Source organism: Cetorhinus maximus, chromosome 2 (genome assembly GCF_964194155.1).
Source record: "Cetorhinus maximus chromosome 2, sCetMax3.hap1.1, whole genome shotgun sequence".
NCBI classification, from domain to species: Eukaryota; Metazoa; Chordata; class Chondrichthyes; order Lamniformes; family Cetorhinidae; genus Cetorhinus; species Cetorhinus maximus.
The window spans coordinates 3,282,762-3,306,586 of NC_135880.1; the positions used below are offsets into that span (position 1 = coordinate 3,282,762).

Sequence of the window (23,825 nt, forward strand, 5' to 3'; positions counted from 1 at the left end):
AACGGTTGGCGGGCAGGCGAAAAGGCCAAATGGCCTTTACATTTTTTAGAAAACTTCATCCACGGGCAGGATGAGGTTTCCTAAGCAAATAAACATCAAATAAAAACTTTATTTTTGAATTAAAAACATGTCCCAGCTCATGTGACCGAGTCACATGAGGGGACATGTTTTATTAAATTTTTATTCTCTTCATTTTTTTACATAATGCTTCAATGTCCCTGAAGCAGCTCTGTGCATCAGGGAGATTGAAGCACTCTTTTGAGCGCATGCGCGAACTGTACGCTAGACCTGGCTCTCCCCGCCCCCCCCCTCCTCCTCCCTCGTCACAGGCAGTGCTTAGCGCTGCCGCTTGTGATCCACGCTTTAATTGGCCCGCCCGCATGAAATTGCAGTGCAGAGCTGATCGCTTCCCGACCCCCCCAGCTGCCCCCACCGGGCACCCCTGCCAATGGCAAAATCCTGCCCCTGATGTCACTCCTCTTCTGCTTTTAAGGTTGTGCCCCCTTGACCTGGATTCCTCTGCCAGCGAAAATAGTTTCTCAGTATCTAATCAATCAAACACTTTTATCATTTTAAACACCTCAATTAGTTCACCACTCAATTTTCTCTCCAAGGGAATACAAGCCAAATTTACAGCCATTACTTAACCCTTTAAGTCTTTGTATTATTCTGAAAACCTGCACTGAGACTCTTCCAAGGCCAATATATCTTAAGTGCAGTGTTCAGAGCTGAACTCAATCCTCCAGAGTGCCCTTGCTTTGGAAATGTAGAAATTAAGTACAAAGAAGAGATGCATATTCACACAAATTATTGGCTCAGCCACAATTAGAAGATCATGTCCCATTTTGAGTGGCCTATTTTAGGAAGGATGTTGAATCCCTCGCAGGGTTGTAGGATCTCCAAAACACTTCCATAAATGAAAGTTTTTGGTCATGAGGAAAAACTAAAGAAATTAGGGCTCTTTAATGTGCACAAGGTGAAGATATCATTGTGGTGTTTAAATGATGAGAGATTTTGGTCAAATAAATAGGGAAAATTATTTCCATTGATCAATGAATCAGTAATCACACTGAATAAATTTATTATCATCACCAAAGAAAAAGGGCAAGGTTAGGTGAATTTTCTTATTAGTTATGTAATAATTTTATACAAATGGTTGTTTGCCAGTACAGGGTTAGAAATTTGGACAAACCGATTCATGGTGCACACAAGGGGAAGGAAACTCATGGCCCATTCCCTGCACCTGAACTGTGGAGCCTGAGGAGCCCCTGATGTTTGGTCTCAGGCCTGAGTTCAATTGAGTTGGTGTGGTATGAAGATACAGGAGAGTAATTCAGGATCGGGCCACAGATACTTGAACTCATAGGCTGCAATATACTACAAGAAGCCATGATAACATTTAAAATATAACTGGATAAATATTTGTAAGTTAACATTTAAAAGCTGACAGGAAAAGGACAGGAGAATGGGTGAACTGGAGAGCTGCTTCAGTCAGCATACACACATGGATCAAATGGAGAAAGGTAGGGAATGGACTGAGTGGAAAGCTCTTTCAGAGAATCAGCGATGATCTTATCGAATGGCAGAGAAGGCTCGAGGGGCCGAATGGCCAACTCCTGCTCCTAATTCATATGTTCTTATGACAGGCCAAAATGCCTATAAGATCGTAAGACCATAAGACGTAGGAGCAGAAGTAGACCATTTGGCCCATCGAGTCTGCTCTGCCATTCAATGAGATCATGGCTGATCTGATAATCCTTAACTCCACTTTCCTGCCTTTTCCCACAACCCTTGATTCCCTTACAGATTAAAAATCTGTCTATCTCAGCCTTGAATAGACTTAACGACCCAGCCTCTACAGCCCTCTGCAGAAAAGAATTCCACAGATTGACTATTCTCTGAGAGAAGAAATTCCTCTTCATCTCTGTTTTAAACGGATGATCCCTTACTCTGAGATTATGCCCTCTGGTCCTAGACTCTCCTACAAAGAGTAAACAACCTCTCAGCATCTACCCTGTCAAGCCCCCTAAGAATCTTTTATGTTTCAATAAGGTCATCTCTCATTCTTCTAAACTCCAATGAGTACAAGCCCAACCTACTCAACCTCTCCTCATAACAAAATCCCCCCATACCTGGGATCAACCTAGTGAACCTTCTCTGGACTGCCTCCAATGCCAGTATATCTTTCTTTAGATAAGGGGGCCAAAATTGTTCACAGTATTCTAGGTGTGGCCTAACTAGTGCCTTGTATAGTTAGCAAGACTTTCCTATGTTTATACTCAATTCCCTTTGAAATAAAGCCCAACATTCCATTTGCTTTCCCTATTACCTGCTGAACTTGTATGTTAGCTTTTTGGGATTCATGCACAAGGACTCCCAAATCCCTCTGTGCAGCAGCTTTCTGCGTCTTTCTCCATTTCAATAATATTCAGCTCCTCTATTCTTCCTGTCAAAGTGCATAACCTCACATTTTCCCACATTATATTCCATTGGCCAAGTTTTTGCCCACTCACTTAACCTGTCTATATCCCTCTGTAGACTCTTTGTGTCATCCTCAGCACTTGCCTTCCCAGCTATTTTTGTGTCATCCGCAAATTTGGCGATAGTACATTTGCTTCCCTCATCCAAGCCATTTATATTGTAAATAATTGTGGTCCCAGCACTGTTCCCTGTGGCACTCCACTAGTTACATGTTGCCATCCTGAAAATCCCCCCCTTAGCCAATCATCTATCCATGCTAATATTCTACACCCAACACCATAGGCTCTTATCTTATTAAGTAGCCTTATGTGCGGTACCTTTTCGAACGCCTTTTGGAAATCCAAATGTACTTCATCTACTGCTTCCCCTTTATCTATCCTGCTTGTTACCCCCTCAAAGAATTCTAATAAATTTGTCAGGCATGATTTCCCCTTCATGAAGCCATGCTGACTCTGCTTGATTATATTATGCATTTCTAAATGCTCTGCTATTACATCCTTTATAATAGACTCCAACATTTTCCCAATGACAGATGTTAAGCTAACTGGCCTATAGTTACCTGTTTTTTTGTCTCCCTCCCTTTTTGAATAAGGGTGTTACATTGGTAGTTTTCCAATCCTCTGGGACTTTTCCAGGATCTAAGAATTCTTGGAAGATTACTACCAGTGCATCCACCAGTGTAGCTACTTCCTTTAACATCCTAGGATGCAACCCATCAGGTCCAGGGGACTTAACGGCCTTTGGCCCCATTAGTTTCCCAAGTAATTTTTGTCTAGTTGTTCCTGTAAGATTCTATGAGTGGATAGATTGAACAGGAAGGTCTGATGATTGTGTGTAATTGATGATATTTGTGTTACACCTACCGCTGGCTCTTGGTGAATAGGATCAACAGCAGCATCAAGGACATGCCCAGCAAAACAAAAACCAGGATCAGCCTGAACAACAGTCCTGCTTCTGTAAGAAACAACAAACAGAAATCCAACTTTATAAAATTGTGTGGAGCCATATGAAAAGGGCAATGTAGAATACTAAGGGACATTATTCAAGTAGCATCTTATTTAACAAACTATCAATCTGCTGTGGTGATATTCATGATGATTTTATAAAAACCGGACTTTATGCAAAGTAGTTTTATCAAGGACATACATTTATCAGTGATGCAGTGGTCTAGAACATGGAATAAGCTGAGAGGGCAGTGGAAGCAGATTCAATAATAACTTTCAAAAGAGAATTGGATAAATACACGAAAAGGGAAAATTTGCAGGGTTGTGGGAAAAAGGCAGGCGAGTGGGTTTAATTGGTTCTTTCAAAGAGCTGGTACTAGCACGAGGAGCCAATTGGCCTCTTTTTGTGTTGTACCATTCTACAAAGGAGGTAATGGGATGGAGTCTCAGCAGTTAATGGCATTTCAAAGTGAGCCCAGTCTCTCAGATCTGTGCACTGGCAAAAGGCTACTATGTGTTGGTGGTGAAGGGAGTGAATGTTGAAGGTAGTTGATGGGGTGCCAATAAAGCAGGTTGCTTTGTCCTGGATGGTGTCAAGCTTCTTGAATGTTGTTGGAGCTGCACTCATCCAGGCAAGTGGAGAGTATTCCATCACACTCCTGACTTGTGCCTTGTAGATGGTGGACAGGCCTTGGGGAGACAGGAGGTGAGTTACTCGTCGCACGATTCCGAGCCTCTGACCTGCTCTTGTAGCCACAGTATTTATATGGCTAGTCCAGTCAGTTTCTGGTCAATGGTAGCCCCCAGGATGTTGATAGTGGACGAATCAGCGATGGTAATGCCATTGGTGTCAAGGGCCAATGGTTAGATTCTCTCTTGTTGGAGATGGTTATTGCTTGGCACTTGTGTGGCATGAGTGTTAATTGCCACTTATCAGCCCAAGCCTGAATGTTGGCCAGGTCTTGCTGCACATGGGCTCAGACTGCTTCAGTATCTGAGGAGTTACGAATGGTGCTGAACATTGTGCAATCATCCCCACTTCTGACCTTATGATGGAAGAAAGGTCACTGATGAAGCAGCTGAAGATGGTTGGGCCTAGGGCACTACCCTGAGGAACTCCTGCAGTGATTTCATGGGGCTGAAATGATTGTCCTCCAACAACCGCAACCATCTTCCTTTGTGCTAGGTATGACCAGCGGAGAGTTTACACCCTGATTCCCATTGACTTCAGTTTTGCTAGGGCTCCTTGATGCCAGTCAGGCAAATGCTGCATTGATGTCCAGGGCAGTCACTTTCACCTCACCTCTTGAGTTCAACTTGTTTGTCCATGTTCTGACTAAGGCTGAAATGAGGTCAGGAGCTGAGTGGCCCTGGCGGAACCCAACTGGGCATCAGTGAGCAGGTTATTGTTTTGCAAGTGCTGCTTGATAGCACTGTTGATGACCCCTCCCGATACTTTACTGATGATCGATGGGGCGGTAATTGGTCGGGTTTAGATTTGTCCTGCTTTTTGTGGACAGGATATACCTGTGTAATTTTCCGTATTTCCGCCTAGATGCTGATGATTCCTTTCTAACTGGCAAGTTCCAGGCTTCCACCTCAGACCAGCCTTAATCACATTCCTAATGTACTCCTAGCCTATTTGCAGTGTCAAGCAACCCATGTCGTCAGTCGATTCCTGTCTTTACAGTCTACCATAAAAGTTGATAGACCATCAGTGGATATGATTATACACTCTTTAATAAACAAAAGTTACCTCATAAACCTTGCATTAGCTCCATGTTTAATATTTTAAAACAATGTATGCTTAGCACCCTATAATAGTTTAGAAGCAAAAGTGTTTTGAACTGAACTTTCAACATTTTGATCAAGCAAAATAAATGGTTTTGCAGTAAACATGTCACACACCATCCTGACTGGGAAATATATTACCGTTCTTTCACTGTTGCTGGGTCAAAATCCTGGAACTCCCTCCCTAACAGCACTGTGGGTGTACCTGCACCACAGGAACTGCAGCAGTTCAAGAAGGCAGCTCACCACCACCTTCTCAAGGGCAATTAGGGATGGTCAATAAATGCTGGTCCAGCCATTCAGTTCAGTAATAAATTTACAAATACATTAGTTACAAATTGTTCAGCACGGCTGTCAGAGAACATATACAGTTGTTCACAGCTTGTTCCTCTTACCTTCTACTGATCGTGGTGCAGGAATGAAGATGTACATCAAGTCACTGAACTCACTAAAATCCCCATTGGCAATCTGTTTACATCGGAGCCTGATTTCATAACTCTTGCCAGTACTAAGTGCATAAACTGGATGGGAGGTTGAAAAAGCCTCAATCTGTCATATGAGGGAAAAGCAATTCAATTAAGAATGATCCAATGAAAAAGTCAAAACGGTCATGTGGCATCGCACAGGGTGGAGAGCAGAGGACACCTGCTCTGCAAGGAAGGTAAATGTAGGTTACAGAGTAAAGCTCCCTCTACACTATCCCCATCAAATACTCCCAGGGCAGGTACAGCACAGGGTTAGATACAGAGTAAAGCTCCCTCTACACTGTCCCCATCAAACACTCCCAGGGCAGGTACAGCACGGGGTTAGATACAGAGTAAAGCTCCCTCTACACTGTCCCCATCAAACACTCCCAGGACAGATACAGCACAGGGTGAGACACAGAGTAAAGCTCCCTCTACACTGTCCCCATCAAACACTCCCAGGGCTGGTACAGCACAGGGTTAGACACAGAGTAAAGCTCCCTCTACACTGTCCCCATCAAACACTCCCAGGACAGGTACAGCACGGGGTTAGATACAGAGTAAAACTTCTTCTACACTGTCCCCATCAAACACTCCCAGGACAGGTACAGCACAGGGTTAGATACAGAGTAAAGCTCCCTCAAGATATCTATCGATTATAGCTGGAACTTTTTGTCGCTGAGGGCAAACAAAACCCCTCGCAACAAAAATGCTGCACACTTTTCAGCTGAAATGCATCAACTGTTTTGAAGTATTTCTTCTTGTGCGTTATCACAGGACTCACTCAGTTCTACAAAGCAGTGAAATTTCACTGAGCTGCAAAGAAAAAACACAATTGCTGACCTTGTTTGAATGTATCGAGTCCCAGTGGCTATTCTCGCTAGCTTTATATTGGATCTCATACTTGAGAGATATCCATCCATTCCTGATATCAGCAGTTGGTGGTGCCTCCCAGAACACCTGAATGTCAGCGAGCAGTCCTGATTGGCTGATATTCAGCAGCGTCCAGTTCAGTGCTATCGGAGGATCAGGTTTCACTGTGATGAGGAACAAGAAAAATTGAAAAAACGGATTCAGTTTATGATAGGCCAGCCATTTCCAGTGGCACAGTGAGGCCAGCAATGTTCAATGACACAGCGAGACCAGCAGTGTCCAGTGACACAGCGAGACCAACAGCGTCCAGTGACACAGCGAGGCCCGCAACATTCTGTGACACAGCGAGGCTAGCAGCATCCAGTGTTACAGCGAGACCAACAGCGTCCAGTGACAGGTTGGGCCTGTATTCATTGGAGTTTAGAAAAATTACAGGTGATATTATTGGAACACACATTATCCTGAGGGGACTTGGCAGGGTGGATGCTGAAAGGATGTTTCCCCTTGTGGGAGAGACTAGAACTAGGGGACACAGTTTAAAAATAAGGGGTCTCCTATTTAAGACAGAGATGAGGGATTTTTTTTTCTCTGAGAGGGTTGAGACTCTGTGGAACTCTCTTCCTCAGAGAGCACTGAAGGCAGGGTCATGGAATATTTTTAAGGTTGAGTTAGATAGGTTCTGCTGAAGGGTCATGAGGACTCGAAATGTCAACTCTTTTCTTCTCCGCCGATGCTGCCAGACCTGCTGAGTTTTTCCAGGTAATTCTGTTTTTGTTTTGGATTTCCAGCATCCGCAGTAGTTTTTTGTTTTTATTTAGATGGATTCTTGATCAACAAATCCATCGAGCGCACCTTTGGAACTGAGACCAGACCTGGGAGTTTGGTGAGTGGGGCAGTTTAAAGTGTTACTCTTGTTCTTGAAAAATCTAGTCTTGTCTGCAACGAGCAGTAACTGGAAAGTGCTGTGTAAGTAGACAAATTTTCTTTCTTTCTTCCAGCCTTAGGCAGGGTAAACACACTCTGCTGAGTGAGCTGAGTAGTTAATCAGCTAACTGGTTGAATCTGGTTTCTGCAGCTACAGTTCGGTTTACTCTAAATTGAGGGTTTTTTAGTGCAAATGTGCAGCTTGGAATTGAGTACATGCCTGGGAATTTAGTGAGCGGGAGAGTTGGGGAAGGAGGTGTTCCTTTCCTTTTGCTTTCTCTAACTTTTTCACCCTGTAGGATTTGGTTCTTGCTCCAATACAGGGAAAGCTAGCTAGCTGTTTGGTGAGTATCTGGTGAGTAGTTAATGTCTATTCTATTCCTAAGTTTTAAAATAGTACAGAAACTGGTGGCAAGGTTAATAAAATATATAAAGAAAGGAAATAAATAATTAATAAAAACACATTAAGGATGGCATACAGATTAGGAGCAGGAGTCGGCCACTCAGCCCCTTGAGCCACTCCGCCATTCAATAACATCATGGTTGATCTGATTGTAACCTTAACTCTACGTTCCCGCCTCCCCGATAACCTTTCACCCCTTTGCTTATCAAAAATCTATCTATCTCTGCCTTAAAAATATTCAGACTCCACTTTCACTGCCATTTGAGGAAGAGAGTTCCAAAGACTCATGACCCACTGAGAGAAAAACTTTCTCATCTCTGTCTTAAATGAGCGACTCCTTATTTTTAATCAGTGACCCCTAATTCTAGATTCTCCCACAAGAGGAAACATCCTTTCCACATCTACCATGTCAAGACCCCTCAGGATCTTGGAGGTTTCAATCAAGTTGCCTCTTACTCTTCTAAACTCCAGTGGGTACAACCTAGCCTGTCCAACCTCTCCTCATCAGATAACCTGCCTATTCCTGGTATTAATCTCGTAAACTTTCTCTGAACTGCTTCCTTCCTTAAATAAGGAGACCAATACTGTACACAGTATGCAAGATGTTCTCTATACAGCTGAAACTCTTTCGAGTTATCAACAGTCACAGATTGCAACTCTTTCGAGTACAATCACAGTTCTTGGTTTCCGGGAGTGGGACATGAACCCACAACCTTCTGATTCAAAGGCGAGGGTGCTATGGACTGAGCCACAGCTGACACCTCCTCTATACAACTGAAACTCTTTCGAGTTATCAACAGTCACAGATTGCAACTCTTTTGAGTACAATCACAGTTCTTGGTTTCCGGGAGTGGGACATGAACCCACAACCCTCTGATTCAAAGGCGAGGGTGCTATGAACTGAGCCACAGCTGACACCTCAAAAATTCTTTCGAGTTATCAACAGTCACAGATTGCAACTCTTTCGAGTACAATCACAGTTCTTGGTTTCCAGGAGTGGGACATGAACCCACAACCCTCTGATTCAAAGGCGAGGGTGCTATGGACTGAGCCACAGCTGACACCTCCTCTATACAACTGAAGCATGACCTCCCTACTGTTGTATTCAATTACCCTTGAACTAAACAATAACACTCTATTAGCTTTCCTAATTACTTGCTGCACCTGCATACTATCCTTTTGTGATTAATGCACTAGGACATCCTGATCCCTCTGAACCTCAGAGCTCAGCCATCTCTCGCCATTTAGATAATATGCTTTTTTTTTTATTCTTCCTGCCAAAATGGACAATTTCACATTTGCCCACATTATACTCCATCTGCCAGATCTTTGCCCACTTATTTAACCCATCTATGTCCTCTGTCTTCACAATAGAGGATACAAAAAACATTCCAGTGATATCTGTAAATGAGGAAGTGGAAGGGAAAGGGGAATTTGGTGAAATTACAATCACTAAGACAGTGGTACTGAGCAAACTGATGGAGCTGCGGGCTGACAGATGGACTTCATACTAAGGTCTTAGAAGAGATGGGTAATGAGGGAGTAGACGTGTTGGTGTTAATTTTCCAAAATTCCTTAGATTCTGGAAAGGTTCCATCAGACTGGAAAGTAGCAAATATAATCCCTCTATTCAAGGGAGGCAGTAAACATGAAACTTTAGGCCAGTTAGCTTGACGTCTGACATGGGGAAGGTGTTAGAATTGATCAATAAGGAGGTTATAGCTGGGCACTTAGAGAAACTCACAGTAATTGAGAAGGGTCAGCAAACTTTTGTGAAAGGGAAATCATGTTTAACCAATTTATTGGAGTTCTTTGAAGGAGTAACATGCGCTATGGATAAAGGGGAGCCTGTAGACATGCTGTACTTGGATTTCCAGAAAGTATTTGATAAGGAGCCACATCAAAGGTTATTGCAGAAAATAAAAGTTCATGGTGTAGGGGCTAACTTATTAGCCTGGACAAAAGATTGTCTGGCTGGCAGAAAACAAAGAGTATGCATCAATGGGTCTTTTTCTGATTGATAGGATGTGATGAGTGTATGATGATTGTGTGATGAGTGGAGTCCTGCAGGGGTCTGTGCTGGGGCCTCAACTTTTTATAATTTATATCAAGGACTTAAATGAGGGGAGTGAAAGCATGATAGCTAACTTTGCAGTTGACACAATGATAGGTAGGAAAGTATGTTGTGAAGAAGACATAAGGGGGTTGCAGAGGGATATAGATAAGTTGAGTGAGTGGGCAAAAATATGGCAGATGGGGTATAATGTGGGAAAATGTGAAGTTATTCACTTTGGCAGGAAGAATAAATAAGCAGGGTATTACTTAAACTGAGAACAGCTGCAGAATTCCGAGCTGTAGAAGGATCTAGGTGCTCTAGTGCATGAGTTACAACAAGCCAGTATGCAGGTACAGCAACTAGTTAAGAAGGCTAATGAAATTCTATCCTTTATTACGAGAGGAATTGAACATAAAAGTAAAGATGTTATGCTTCAGTTATATAGAATATTAGTGAGACCGCACCTCGAATACTGTGTGTAGTTTTGGTCTCCTTATTTAAGGAAGGATGTAAATGCATTGGAGGTGGTTCAGAGGAGGTTTACTAGATTGATGCCTGGAATGAGCGGGTTGTCGTTTGAGGAAAGGTTAGAGAGATTGGACTGGAGTTTAGAAGAGTGAGGAGTGACTTGTTTGAAGTATATAAGATGCTGAACGATATTGACAAGGTGGACGTGGAAAGGATGTTTCCTCTTGTGAGTGAGTCCAGAACTAGGGGGCACTGTTTTAAACTTAGGGGTCGCCCTTTTAGGACAGAGATAAGGAGAAGTTTTTTCTCTCTGAGGGTTGTGCGACTTTGGAACTCTCTGCCTCAGAAGGTGGTGGAGGCAGGGTCATTGAATATTTTTAAGGCGGAGGTAGTTAGATTCTTGTTAGACAAGGGAATCAAAGGTCATCAGGGGTAGATGGGAATGTGGAACTCGAAACACAAGAAGATCAGCCCTGATCTTATGGAATGGCAGAGCAGACTTGAGGAGCCAAATGGCCTACTTCTGCTCATATTTTGTACGTTCGTACGTCCCCTTGTAGCCTCCTTACATCCTCCTCACAACTTACTTTCCTCCCTATCCATTTTCTATCCATGCCAATATGTTACCCCCTACACCATGAGCTTTTATTTTCTGCTATAACCTTTGATGTGGCACCTTATCAAATGCCTTCTGGAAATCTAAGTACAGTACATCCACCTGGTTCCCCTTTATGCACAGCACGTGTCTCCTTCAAAGAATTCCAATAAATTGATTAAACATAATTTCCTTTTCACAAAACCATGCTGATTCTGCCTGATTACCCTGAATTTTTCTAAGTGCCCTGCTATAGCATCTTTAATAATAGCTTTTAACATTTTCTTTTGACAGATGTTAAGCTAACTGGCTCATTTGCCAGTTCACTTTAGCTAGCTCTGCTTACATGCACTCATAATTGCCCTTATTTAAGCTTGAGTTTCATGTCTTGGACCCACTCTGCTCTCCCTCAAACTAAATGGAAACTTCAAAAATATAATCACTGCTACCTAGGGGTGCCTTCATTATGAGGTTATCAATTAATCCATTAATTCATTGCTCAATACCAGGTCTGGGACAGCTGCTCTTCGGTTGGCTCCAGATGTGCTGTTCTAACAAACTATCCCGAAAACATTCTATGAACTCCCCATTAATGCTATCTTTGCCTTTCTGATTTCTCCAGTCCATATGTAGATTAAACCACGCCCCCCTCCCCCCCCCCCACCGTGATTATCGCTGTACCTTTCTGAAAAGGTACATGATCTCTCCCTTCATACTCTGTCCTACTGTGAAGTTTTTGCTTTATTAATTTACGGGATGTGGGCTTCGCTGGCTGGGCCAGCGTTTAATGCCCATCCCTAAATGCCCTTGAAAAGCTGGTGGTCAGCTGCCTTCTTGAACCGCTGCAGTCCCTGTGGTGTAGGTACACCCACATTGCTGTTCAGAAGGGAGTTCCAGGATTTTGACCCAGCCACAGTGAAGGAACGGCGATATATTTCCAAGTCAGGATGGTGAGTGTCTTGGAGGGGAACTTCCAGGTGGTGGGTTTGGAAGGTGCTGTCTAAGGAGCCTTGGTGAATTCCTACAATGCATCTTGTAGATGGTACACAATGCTGCCACTGGTGGTGGAGGGAGTGAATGTTTGTGGAAGGGTGCCAATGGCTGCTTTGTCCTCGATGGGTCAAGCTTCTTCAGTGTTGTTGGAGCTGCACTCATCTAGGCAAGCCACTTGTCAGCCCAAGCCTGGATATTGTCCAGGTCTTGCTGCATTTAGATATGGACTGCTTCAGTATCTCAGGAGTCGCGAATGGTGCTGAACATTGTGTAATCATCAGCGAACATCCCCACTTCTGACCTTATGATGGAAGGAAGGTCATTGATGAAGCAGCTGAAGATGGTTGGGCCTCGGACACTATCCTGAGGAACTCCTGCAGTGATGTCCTAGAGCTGAGATTACTGACCTCCAACAACCACAACAATCTTCCTTTGTGCTAGGTATGACTCCAACCAGAGATGAGGCTGCAGGGTAACATAGATTGGGACCTGACTATTGAAGGGTATATGATAGGAAGGACAGGAGGCTATGAAAAGGTGGTGGGGTGGCTCTGTTAATTAATGATGGTATTAGCACAATAGAGAGTGATGACCTAAGTTCAGGAAACCAGGATAAAGAAGTGGTTTGAGTTGAGATGAGAAATGATATAGGCGAAGAAGTCACTTGTGAGAGCGATATGCAGGCCCCTAAATTGTAACTGAGGTGAGGTGAGAGTGACTGCCCTTGACATCAAGGACAGTCTACTGTGCGTCGGTGGTGGAGGGAGTGAATGTTTGTGGATGTGGTGCCAATCAAGCGGGCTGCTTTTTCCTGGACGGTGTCCAGCTTCTTGAGTGTTGTTGGAGCTGCACTCATCCAGGCAAGTGGGGAGTATTCCATCACACTCCTGACTTGTGCCTTGTAGATGGTGGACAGGCTTTGGGGAGTCAGGAGATGAGTTACTCGTCGCATAATTCCTAGCCTCTAACCTGCTCTTGTAGTCACAGTATTTATATGGCTAGCCCAGTTCAGCTTCTGGTCAATGATAACCCCCGGAATGTTGATAGTGGGGGATTCAGTGATGGTAATGCCATTGTATATCAATGAACGTCAGATGGTTGGATTCCATCTACAAGATGCACTGCAGGAATTCACCAAGGCTCCTTAGACAGCACCTTCCAAACCCACGACCACTACCATCTAGAAGGACAAGGGCAGCAGATAGATGGGAACGCCACCACCTGGAAGTTCCCCTCCAAGTCACTCACCATCCTGACTTGGAAATATATTGCTGTTCCTTCACTGTTGCTGGGTCAAAATCCTGGAACTCCCTTCCTAACAGCACTGTGGGTATACTTACACCACATGGACTGCAGCAGTTCAAGAAGACAGCTCAGCACGATCTTCTTAAGGGCAACTGGGGATGGGCAATAAATACTGGCCCATGAATGAATAAAAGAAAATGGCTATCAGATCGTACTTATTGATTTCTATTTGCACTATTAGTTCATCTGTTTTGTTTCGAATGCCATGTGCTTTTAGATACAGAGCCTTTAGTTTTTTCCTTTTATTATTTTTGTAATGTCTAACCTTATCTGCTGATTTACTCTTAGACCTGTACTCTTTGTCCCTTCCTCTCATGGTCTGTTTATCATTGCTCACATTAGTACCTTTCTCTCTTGCCTTTTCTCTACTCTTTGGTTTATCGCATCTTCCCAAAGTTGATCCCTTGCCTGCACTATTTAGTTTAAAACCCTCTCTACTTCCCCAGTGATGCAGCTTGCTAGAACACCAGTCCCTAGCACAGTTCAGGTGATGTCTGTCCGATTGGTACAGATCCCGCTTTCCCCAGTATTGTTGTCAGTGTCCCACAAACTGGAACCTACTTCTCTCAAACCAGTCTTTGAGCCACACATTAATTTCTCTAATCTTATTTGCCCTCTGCCAATTTGCATGTGGCTCAGGTAATAATCCATATATTATCACCTTTGAGGCTCTGCTTCTTAATTTGGTGCCTAGCTCGTCATACTAACTATGCAGAACCTCCTTCCTCATCCTGTCTATGTCATTAGTGCCCACATGGATACAACTGGATTCTCACCTTCCCACTGCAACTTCCTCTCCAGCCCTGGGACAGAATTTTCTGTTCATCGGCCAGGCGCATTCCCGACCCAAATGAGCGTAAAATGACGCGCGATGACGTTGGGCGAGCATTGCAACGTCGTTGCACTCTCGTGCGATATTTTAGTTGGCAGGAGCACGCGGGAGTTGGCAACGTGCCCGCCGACCATTAACACGCCTATTAAGGCCATTAAAGCACCAATTGAATTAAATTTTTTACTGCCCGTCCAACCTTACAGTTGACGGGCAGGCGAAAAGGCCAAGCGGCCTTTGGATATTTTAGGAAGCTTCATCCATGTGCGAATGAGGTTTCCAACAGCTATTAAAAATTACATAAAAATGTTAACATTTCATTCATAACATTTCCCTGCTCATGTGACAGAGTCACTTGAGGGGACATTTTTTTTTAACATTTTAAAATTCTTTATTTTTCATTTGTTAAATCCTCAGCTTCGTGAGGCAGCTCTGTGCCTCAGGCAGCTTTCATTGCGTGTGCTCATTCTCCTCCTGCCCGGACCAAGGCAGCATTGAGCACTGCAGCACACATTTCACGCTGGGTAGGCCTTAATTGGTGGTCGGGGCCCAATCACGGATGATGGTCGCTTTCGCGGCCGCTCCCACTTACCCCACCGAACCCAACAAGGGCAAAATCCTGGCCCTGAAGAAATGCCCCAAACCCTGGCACCGGGCAGACAACACAGCCGTCTGGACTCTCGCTCTTTGCTGTAGAGAACAGTGTCAACCATCCTCACTATATTATGCCCTACTACCGCTACATTACTTTTTGCTCCCCCCACCACTTGAATAGTTTCCTGCACCATGGTGCTGTGGTCAGCTTGTTCATCCACTCTGCAGCCCCCACTCTCATCCAAACAAGCTGAAAAAACCTCTAACCTGTTGGACAATTGCAGTGGTTCACACTCCTGCATTCCTGCCCTCTGGGTCCTCTTACCTGCCTCACTCACAGTTACACCTTCCTGTCCCTGGCCACTAGCCAAATCAGAAGACCCTATGCTAAGGGGTGTGACTGCCTCCTGATATAAAGCATCCAGGCTTGTCCAATCTAATTGAATTTTTTAATGAAGTAACAGAGAAGGCTGATGATGGAAATGCAGTGGATGTTGCTTATGCAGGTTTTAACAAAGTTCCACATAAATGACCAGTTAACAAATTGAGATTCATGGAATAGAACGGTCAGTGTCAACTTGGTCAACGGCGATAAAACAGCGAGTAATGGTTGGTTGTTTTTCAAACTGGGTGATGGTAGACAGTGGTGTTCCCCCCACTATCAACATCCTGAGGTAGCCATTGACCAGAAGCTGAACTGGACTAGCCATACAAATACTGTGGCTACAAGAGCAAGTCAGAGGCTAAGAATCCTGCAGTGAGTAACTCACCTCCTGACTTCCAAAGCCTGTCCACCATCTACAAGGCACAAGTCAGGAGTGTGATGGAATACTCTCCACTTGCCTGCATGAGTGCAGCTCCAACAACACTCAAGAAGCTTGACACAAATCAGCCCGCTTGATTGGCACCATATCCACAAACATTCACTCCCTCTACCACCAACGCACAGTAGCAGCAGTGTTACCATCTACAAGATGCACTGCAGGAATTCACCAAGGCTCCTTTGACATGAAGCCACCCTACCCAGCTATACTTTCCACCACTTGCCCCGTCAAGACCGACGATGTGAAGGGGTCTCTCTATCACCAAATCGCACCTTGGCCTAATCCTCTACTCCTCTGGCACTTTCTTCTCCTTTGATCATCTTACCTTGTTCCACTCCCTCACCTCTCATTTTAAAGTCATCATTCTCCACAACAGTCCCACATAGGATAAAAAATTTCTTGCCGAGATACTTTCACTATCTTTCTTTCTCAGCCTCCGCACAAAGCCACTTCACATCCTTGGTGATTTCAACCTCTAACTCAACTTATCACACACTCTCTCCTCTGAGTTCACTAGCCTCTTATCCTCCCCAAATTTTTCCCTCCATGTAAACACTCCAACCCATATTCGCAGCTACCTCCTTGACTTTGCCATCTCATGTTGTCTTGCTAGCCCCATCATATCAATCTAAGGCCATCTCCAATCACTTCCCTGTATAACTCGCCACCCACACCCCTTTCCACATCCCATCCCTACCTCCTTCTCTTTCACTCACATCTCCAACAGTAAGTGTGAGGAGCTCATGGACTTCTTTGTCAGTAAGATTGAAACCATCCGATCAGCTGCCTCTGCCACATTAGGGAATCAAAGGATATGGGGAACAGCTGGAAGAGTGGAGTTGGGGTCCAAGATAGGCCCACAATGATACTTAATGGCCTGTGGGCTCGATGTGCTGTATGGTCTTCTCTTTCGCTTATTTCTTAGGCTCTTATCCCTCCCTTCCAGTAGCCCACTGGGCAAAACCTTCTCTAAAGCTCCCCCTGCCCTTTCCCTGATCTTGCATCTTTTTCTACTTTTTCTCTCTCTCTCTTATCTCCGCTCACGTCCTCTCTGAGCTCATCTTGTCCATGTCTCAATCCTATTACCACTAAACTGCTGCCCACGCAACTTCCCTTCCTGGTTTCCAGGTTAATCGAGATTGTAAACAGTTCCCTCCTTTCAAGTGTTGTACTCTCTCTAAATCTGCTGTTATCACCCCTCTCCTCAAAAAACCAAACCATGACCCCACCATCCTTGCAAACTACCACCCCCATCTTGGAGCTCACTTCTCTCTCCAAAGTCCTTGAACATGCTATCACCTCCAAATCCATTCCCTCTTCCTTGGAACTCCATGTTTGAATCCTCCAATCAGGGTTCTGACCCTACCTCAGGACTGAAACAGCTCTTTACAACGTCCCAAATGACATCCTTTGTGCCTGTGGCTAAAGTAAACATTCCCTCCTCATCCTTCTCGACCTGTCTGCAGCCTTTGACATGGCTGACCACACCATCCTCCTCCAACGTCTCTGCACTGTCGTCCAGCTGAGCTGGACTACTCTCACCAAGTTCCATTCTTATCTACCTTATCTACTTTTAGGATGGGAATAGAGGGATACGGACCCCAGAAGTGCAAAATGTTTTAGTTGACGGGCAATATGATCGGCGCAGGCATGGAGGGCCGAAGGGCCTGTTCCTGTGCTGTACTTTTCTTTGTTCTTATCATAGCAAGAGAATCACTTGTAATGGCTTCTCTTCCTGTTCCTGCACCATTACCTCTGGTGTACCCCCAGAATCTACCCTTGGCCCTTCCTATTTCGCGCTGCCCCTCGGCGACATCATCCGAAAGCACAGCATTAATTTTCACACATACACTGACAACACCCAGCTCTACCTCACCACCGCCTCTCTCGATGCCTCCATTGTTGCTAAATTGTTGCTTATCTGACATCCAGTACTGGATGAGCAGAAATTTCCTCCAATTAAATATTGGAAAGACTGAAGACATTATTTTCAGACCTCACTCCAAACTCCGTTCCGTAGCTACTGATTCCACCCGTCTCCCCAACAACAGACTGAGGTCAAACCAGTCTGTCCACAATATTTGACTCTGAGCTGAGCACCCGACCACACATTCATGCCATCACTAAGACTGCCAGTTTCAACTTTCTTAATGTCGCTCCTGTCTCAGCTCACCCTCATCCATGTTGTCATTACCTCTACACTCGACCATTCCAATGCACTACTGGCTGCTCTCCCACATTCTATCACCCATAAACTTGAGGTCATCAAAATTCTGCTGCCTGTGCTTAACCCTCACCAAGTCCCGCTCCCCTATCGCCACACTCACTGACAAGTCAAGCAACACCTTGATTTCAAAATTTTCATTCTTGTTTTCAAATCCCTCCATGGCCCTGACCCTCCTGTCTCTGTAATCTCCTCCAGGCCCAAAACACTCCGAGTTATCTACGCTCATCTAATTCTGGCCTCTTCAGCATCCCCAATTTTAATCGCTCCACCTTTGGAGGTTGTGCCTTCAGCTGTCTAGGCCCCAGGCTCTGGAATTCCCTTCCTACACCTCTCCACATGCCTCGCCTTCATCCCTGAATATACCTCTTTCACCAAGCTTTTGGTCATCTGACCTAACATCTCCTTTTGTAGCTCAGTGTCATATTTTGTTTTATAATGCTCCTGTGAAGCACCTTGGGGCATTCAATTCTGATAAAGGTTCTATACAAACATAATTGTTGTTGTTGTAATGCCAGAAAACCAGATATTGTGCATTTGAGTGTTCCCACTTCATCTCGTAGGGATTAATGTCTTGTTTAAAGGTGTGGTATTTTACAATAAACATAGGCGAAAATGGCATTCATGATGTGACTCAAACAGGTTCCAACGCTTCCCCAAATTGAGAAAAGTGTGCGTGAAGAGACAAAACAAACAAGAGAAAACATTGGACATTTACACCATCTTTCCCGAACTTTGGGACAGATTCTTCCGTAACACAGCAACAGAGGCCACATCCACAGGACACACCGACATGACATTTGTAGCTGACACTGAGAGTTCTACATTTAATTTAATGGGTCCTGAGAAACCAGAGGAATGAATCTGTCTTGGACAAACATAAAGAATTGTTCAGAGTTAGAGAATAAATCATAATCCCAGTCCTTTTATCTTGTTGAGGTTGTTCAATTCAAATTGTTCAATGTGGTGAAGGGTACAAATTCTAGGGACATGAAATTAAAAATTAAGTTAGGAACAATAAGAGAAGTCAAAGGGAACCTGTTCACCCAAGGGCAATGAAATTGTGAAATAAATAACAAGGAGTAAATGACATTGAAGTGAACAATGTCAATGGGTTCAAGAGATAGTTTGTCTTGTTTCTGGAGGGAGAAAGGATTGAGGGAGACACTGAGAAGGTTTGTAAATGAGGTTGATCTCTGACAAAGGGCCCAATAACTTTCTCCCATTTCTGAAGATGTTTGTGTTCTGTGTTCAAACTCTGCTGATGTAATAATTCCAACCTGTTCCATCACTACTCTCTCAAAGAACAAGAAGTAACTGTTTTGTTTTTACCGATGTTATCGATGGAGAAACAGCGTTTATCGAAAGTGATGTTCTGATCCTGAAAGTCAGATTTCAGCTGCACACAGTATGAAATCCAGATGGAGGTGTAGGTTTGGTTGAAGTAGCAGGAGTTTTCGTTGTGCATGTATTTGGGACATTCCTTCCAGTCAGCATCATTCCTGAAGGAACATTAATTTGTTAGTGTCTCTGATAAGCAGGAGTGCAAAACATTACACAACCTCGCATTAATCAAGTTCAATGTGGGTCTGGACTGATCATTGACTGTATTTTCTTAGAGACTGCTTTCAATACGAGATCAGTACTTTAACAGAGAGAATTATTAATGCAAAGAACATCGGTTTCAGTATAGCAGTCAGCCAGCACCAAACCTCGGCTCTCTGTATAAAATGCCAATCAAACTAAAACTGCTGGTGTTTGCTCCTGTATGTCAGACTCAACATTTAAATCTTCCTTCTATGTAATTCTAATTTTTTTAGGGGTTGTCGCTGGATTCACTGGTTGTCAGGGTTGTCTTACTTTGAATCAATATTTTGGATTTGCCCCATCTATACTCTAGCCAAGCTGTTCCAGTGCAGCTACAACACAGGCAACTCCCCAGAAATGTGGAAAATTTCCTAGGTGTGTCCTGTACACAAAAAGCAGGACAAATCCCACCCGGCCAATTACCGCCCGATCAGTCTACTCTCAATCATCAGCAAAGTGATAGAAGGTGTCGTCGACAGTGCTATCAAGCAGCACTTACTCAGCAATAACCTGCTCACTAACGCTCAGTTTGGGTTCCACCAGGGCCGCTCAGCTCCTGCCTCATTACAGCCTTGGTCCAAACATGAACAAAAGAGCTCAACTCAAGAGGTGAGGTGAGAGTGACTGCTCTTGACATCAAGGCAGCTTTTGACTAAGTGTGGCATCAAGGAGCCCTGACAGAACTGGAATCAATAGGAAACAGGGGGAAGTCTCTCTGCAGGTTCAAGTCATACCTAGCTCAAATGAAGATGTAGTGAGCACTGGAGCTCAAACATCTGAGTCCCAGAGTATCACTACAGGAGTTCCTCAGGGTAGTGTCCTAGACCCAACCATCGTCAGCTGCTTCATCAATGACCTTCGTTCCATCATAAGGTCAGAAGTGGGGATGTTCACTGATGACTACACGATGTTCAGCACTATTCACAACTCCTCAGATACTGAAGCAGTCCATGTCCAAATCCAGCAGACCTGGGCAATATCCAGGCTTGGGCTGGCAAGTGGCAAGTAACGCTCATGCAATATAAGTGCCAGGTAATGTCCAACAAGAGAGAATCTAACCATCGCCCCTTGATATTCATTGGCATTACCATCGCTGAATCCCCCACTATCAACATCCTGGGAGTTATCATTGACCGGAAACTGAACTGGACTAGCCATATAAATACTGTGGCTACAAGAGCAGGTCAGAGGCTGGGAATCCTGAGGCAAATAACTCAACCTCCTTACTCCCCAAAACCTGTCCACCATCTACAAGACACAAGGTCAGGAATCTGATGGAATACTCCCCACTTGCCTGGATGAGTGCAGCTCAAGCAACACTGAAGAAGCTTGACTCCATCCAGGACAAAGCAATCCACTGATTGACACCCCGCCCACCACCTCAAACATTCACTCCCTCCACCACCGACGCACAGTAGCAGCAGTGTGTATCATCTGCAAGATGCACTGCAACAATGCACCAAATCTATTTCAACAGCACCTTCCAAACCCACAACCACTACCATCTAGAAGGTCAGTGGCAGCAGATAGATGGGAACACCACCACCTGGAAGTTCCCCTCCAAGTCACTCACCATTCTGACTTGGAAATATATCGCCGTTCCTTCACTGTTGCTGGGTCAAAATCCTGGAACTATCTTCCTAACACCACTGTGGGTGTACCTACACCACATGAACTTCAGTAGTTCAAGAAGGCAGCTCACCACCACCTTCTCAAGGGCAATTAGGGATGGGCAGTTACTGCTGACCTAGCCAGTGAAGCCCACATCCAAGAAAATAAAAAAAAGTAAAGTCTTTGTCATATTCAATGTCCTGTACACTGCCTGACTAACATGGGTCAGGCACAGAACAGGTTAGATAGAGAGTAACGTTCCCTTTACACTGTCCCATCAAACACTCCCAAGTTAAATAATGGGTCCAGTGCACAATAAGGCTCTTTGTGCCCCAGGAATGGACTCTCAGAGACAGCCTTCTCTTCAATGTTCTCATTGACACTGTCAATTGTCCTTCCAGTCTTTCTGAATAATTGTCCACTTAGAGATCCAGTCCAAAAAGAAAGGAGGCACTGCTAGACCTGGTTCTTGGGAATGAGGTGGGCCAAGTAGATCAAGAGACAGTAGGGGAACAGTTAGGGTACAGTGATCATTGTATCATAAGGTTTAGGATTATGGTAGAAAAAGATATCAGTCAATCCAGAGTAAGAATAATCAACTGGCAGAGAGTGGACTTCAATGGGGCAAGAATGGAGCTGGGCCGGATAGACTGGTACCAAAGGTTGGCAGGAAAAACAGTAGCTGAACAATGGGCAACCTTCAAAGGGGAGATGGTTTGGGCACAGTCCAGGTATGTTCCCTCGAAAGGGAAGGGTAGGACAAACAAATCCAGAGCTCCCTGGATGACAAAGGAGATTGACATTAAGTCAAAGAACAAAAAGTGCTTATGACAGGTGTCTGGTAGCAAATAAAACTGAGAACTAAGCTGAATATAGAACATTCAGAAGGGATGTGAAAAAGCAAATTCAGGAAGCAAAGAGAGATTATAAAAAAAGACTGACAGCTAACATAAAAGGAAATCCCAAAGTATCCTATAAGCACATCAATAGTAAAAGGGTGGCAAAAGGAGGAGTAGGTTCGATTAGGGACCAAAAAGGGGATTTTCACATCGAGGCAAGAGGCATGGCTGAGGTGTTAAATGAATATTTTGGATCTGTCTTTACCTACGAGGCAGATGTTGCCCAGCCAATGGTGACAGAGGAGGAAACTCAGTCACTAGAAGTGTTTAAAATTGATAACGAGGAGGTATTGGATAAACTGTCGGTACTTAAAGTTGATAAGGCACTAAAACTGGATGAGGTGCATCTGAGAATGTTGAAGGAAGTGAGAATGGAAATTGCAGAGGCACTGGCAATAATCTTTCAATGTTTCTTGGATTCGGGGGAGGTGCCGGAGGACTGGAGAATTGCAAACATTATGCCCTTGTTCAAAAAAGGTTGTAAAGATCTGCCATGCAATACAGACCAGTCAGTTTAACTTCGGTTGTGGGGAAACTTCTAGAAACAATTATTTGGGATAGAAGTAGTAGTCACATGGAAAAATTTGGATTGATTCAGAAGAGTCAGCATGGATTTGTTAAAGGAAAATCATGTCTAACTAACTTGCTGGAGTTTTTTGAAGAGGTAACAGAGATGGTTGATGAGGGCAAGGCCATTGATGTGGTGTATATGGACTTCCAAAAGGCGTTTGATACAGTGCCACACGACAGACTTGTAAGGAAAGTTATAGGTCATGGAATAAAAGGGGCATGGATACAAAATTGACTGAGGCATAGGAAACAGAGAGTAATGGTTAATCGGTATTTTTCGGGCTGGAAGAAGGTTTGTAGTGGAGTTCCCCAGGGGTCGGTCTTGGGACCCTTGCTCCTCCTGATATATGTAAATGATCTAGGTCTTGGTGTGTAGGGGACAATTTCAAGTTTGTGGATGACACAAAACTTGGGAGAATTGTAAACTGTGAGAAGGACAGTGTAGAACTTCAAAAGAACATTGACACATTGGTGGGGCGGGCAGATAGGTGGCAGATGAAGTTCAATGTGGAGAAGTGTGAGGTGATACGTTTTGGTACAAAGAACATGGAGAGACAGTATAAAATAAAGGATACTATTCTAAAGGGTGTGCAGGAGCAGAGAGACCTGGTTGTATATGCACATAAATTAGTAAAGGTGGCAGGACAGGTAGAGAAAGCTGTTTCTAAAGCATACAATATTCTGTGCTTCATTAATAGGGGCATAGAGTACCAGAGCAGGGAGGTTATGATGAACTTATATAAGACACTGGTTAGACCTCAGCTTGAGTAGTGTTACAGTTCTGGGCACCACATTAAGGAAGGATGTGAACGTATTGGAGAGAGTGCAGAAGAGGTTTACAAGAATGGTCCCAGGGATGAGACACTTTAGTTATGAGGAAAGATTGGAGAAGTTGGGACAGTTCTCCTTGGAGAGGAGAAGGCTTAGAGGAGACTTGATAGAAGTTTTCAAAATCATGAGGGGCCTGGACAGAGTAGATGGGGAGAAACTGTTCCCGCTTGTAAACAGATCGAGAACCAGAGGGCATAGTTTTAAAGTGTTTTGCAAAAGAAGCAAATGCGACGTGAGAAAAAGCTTTTTCACACAGCGAGTAGTTAGGGTTTGGAATGCACTGCCTGGAAGTGTGGTGGAGGCAGGCTCAATTGAGGCATTCAAGAGGGCATTGGATGATTATCTAAATAGAAATAATGTGCAGGGGTACGAGGAAAAGGCAGGAGATTGGCACTAAGTTAAAATGCTCAGAGAGCCGGTGCAGACATGATGGGCTGAATGGCCTCCTTCTACACCATAACAATTCTGTGATTCTATGAGAGATGTTTACTTGCATCAACAAGTAATTCAAAGCTGTTGACTCAGAAAAGAAATTTTACCTTATTTGGTAAAGGCCCCA

The 23,825-nt window shown here is 44.1% G+C and overlaps 1 protein-coding gene across 2 annotated transcripts in view; it reads right to left on the minus strand.

Moving 5' to 3' along the window:
* Positions 1-23,825, minus strand: part of LOC144691754 (growth hormone receptor-like) — a 199,780-nt gene that overhangs the window by 13,913 nt on the left and 162,042 nt on the right. For both annotated transcript variants that reach the window (XM_078560196.1, XM_078560186.1), the window contains exons 8-11: positions 19,101-19,270; positions 6,524-6,717; positions 5,612-5,765; positions 3,345-3,435 (exon numbers count right to left, since the gene is read on the minus strand). In XM_078560196.1, coding sequence (XP_078416322.1) covers positions 3,345-3,435; positions 5,612-5,765; positions 6,524-6,717; positions 19,101-19,270 — 609 coding nt within the window. The remainder of the gene's footprint in view (positions 1-3,344; positions 3,436-5,611; positions 5,766-6,523; positions 6,718-19,100; positions 19,271-23,825) is intronic.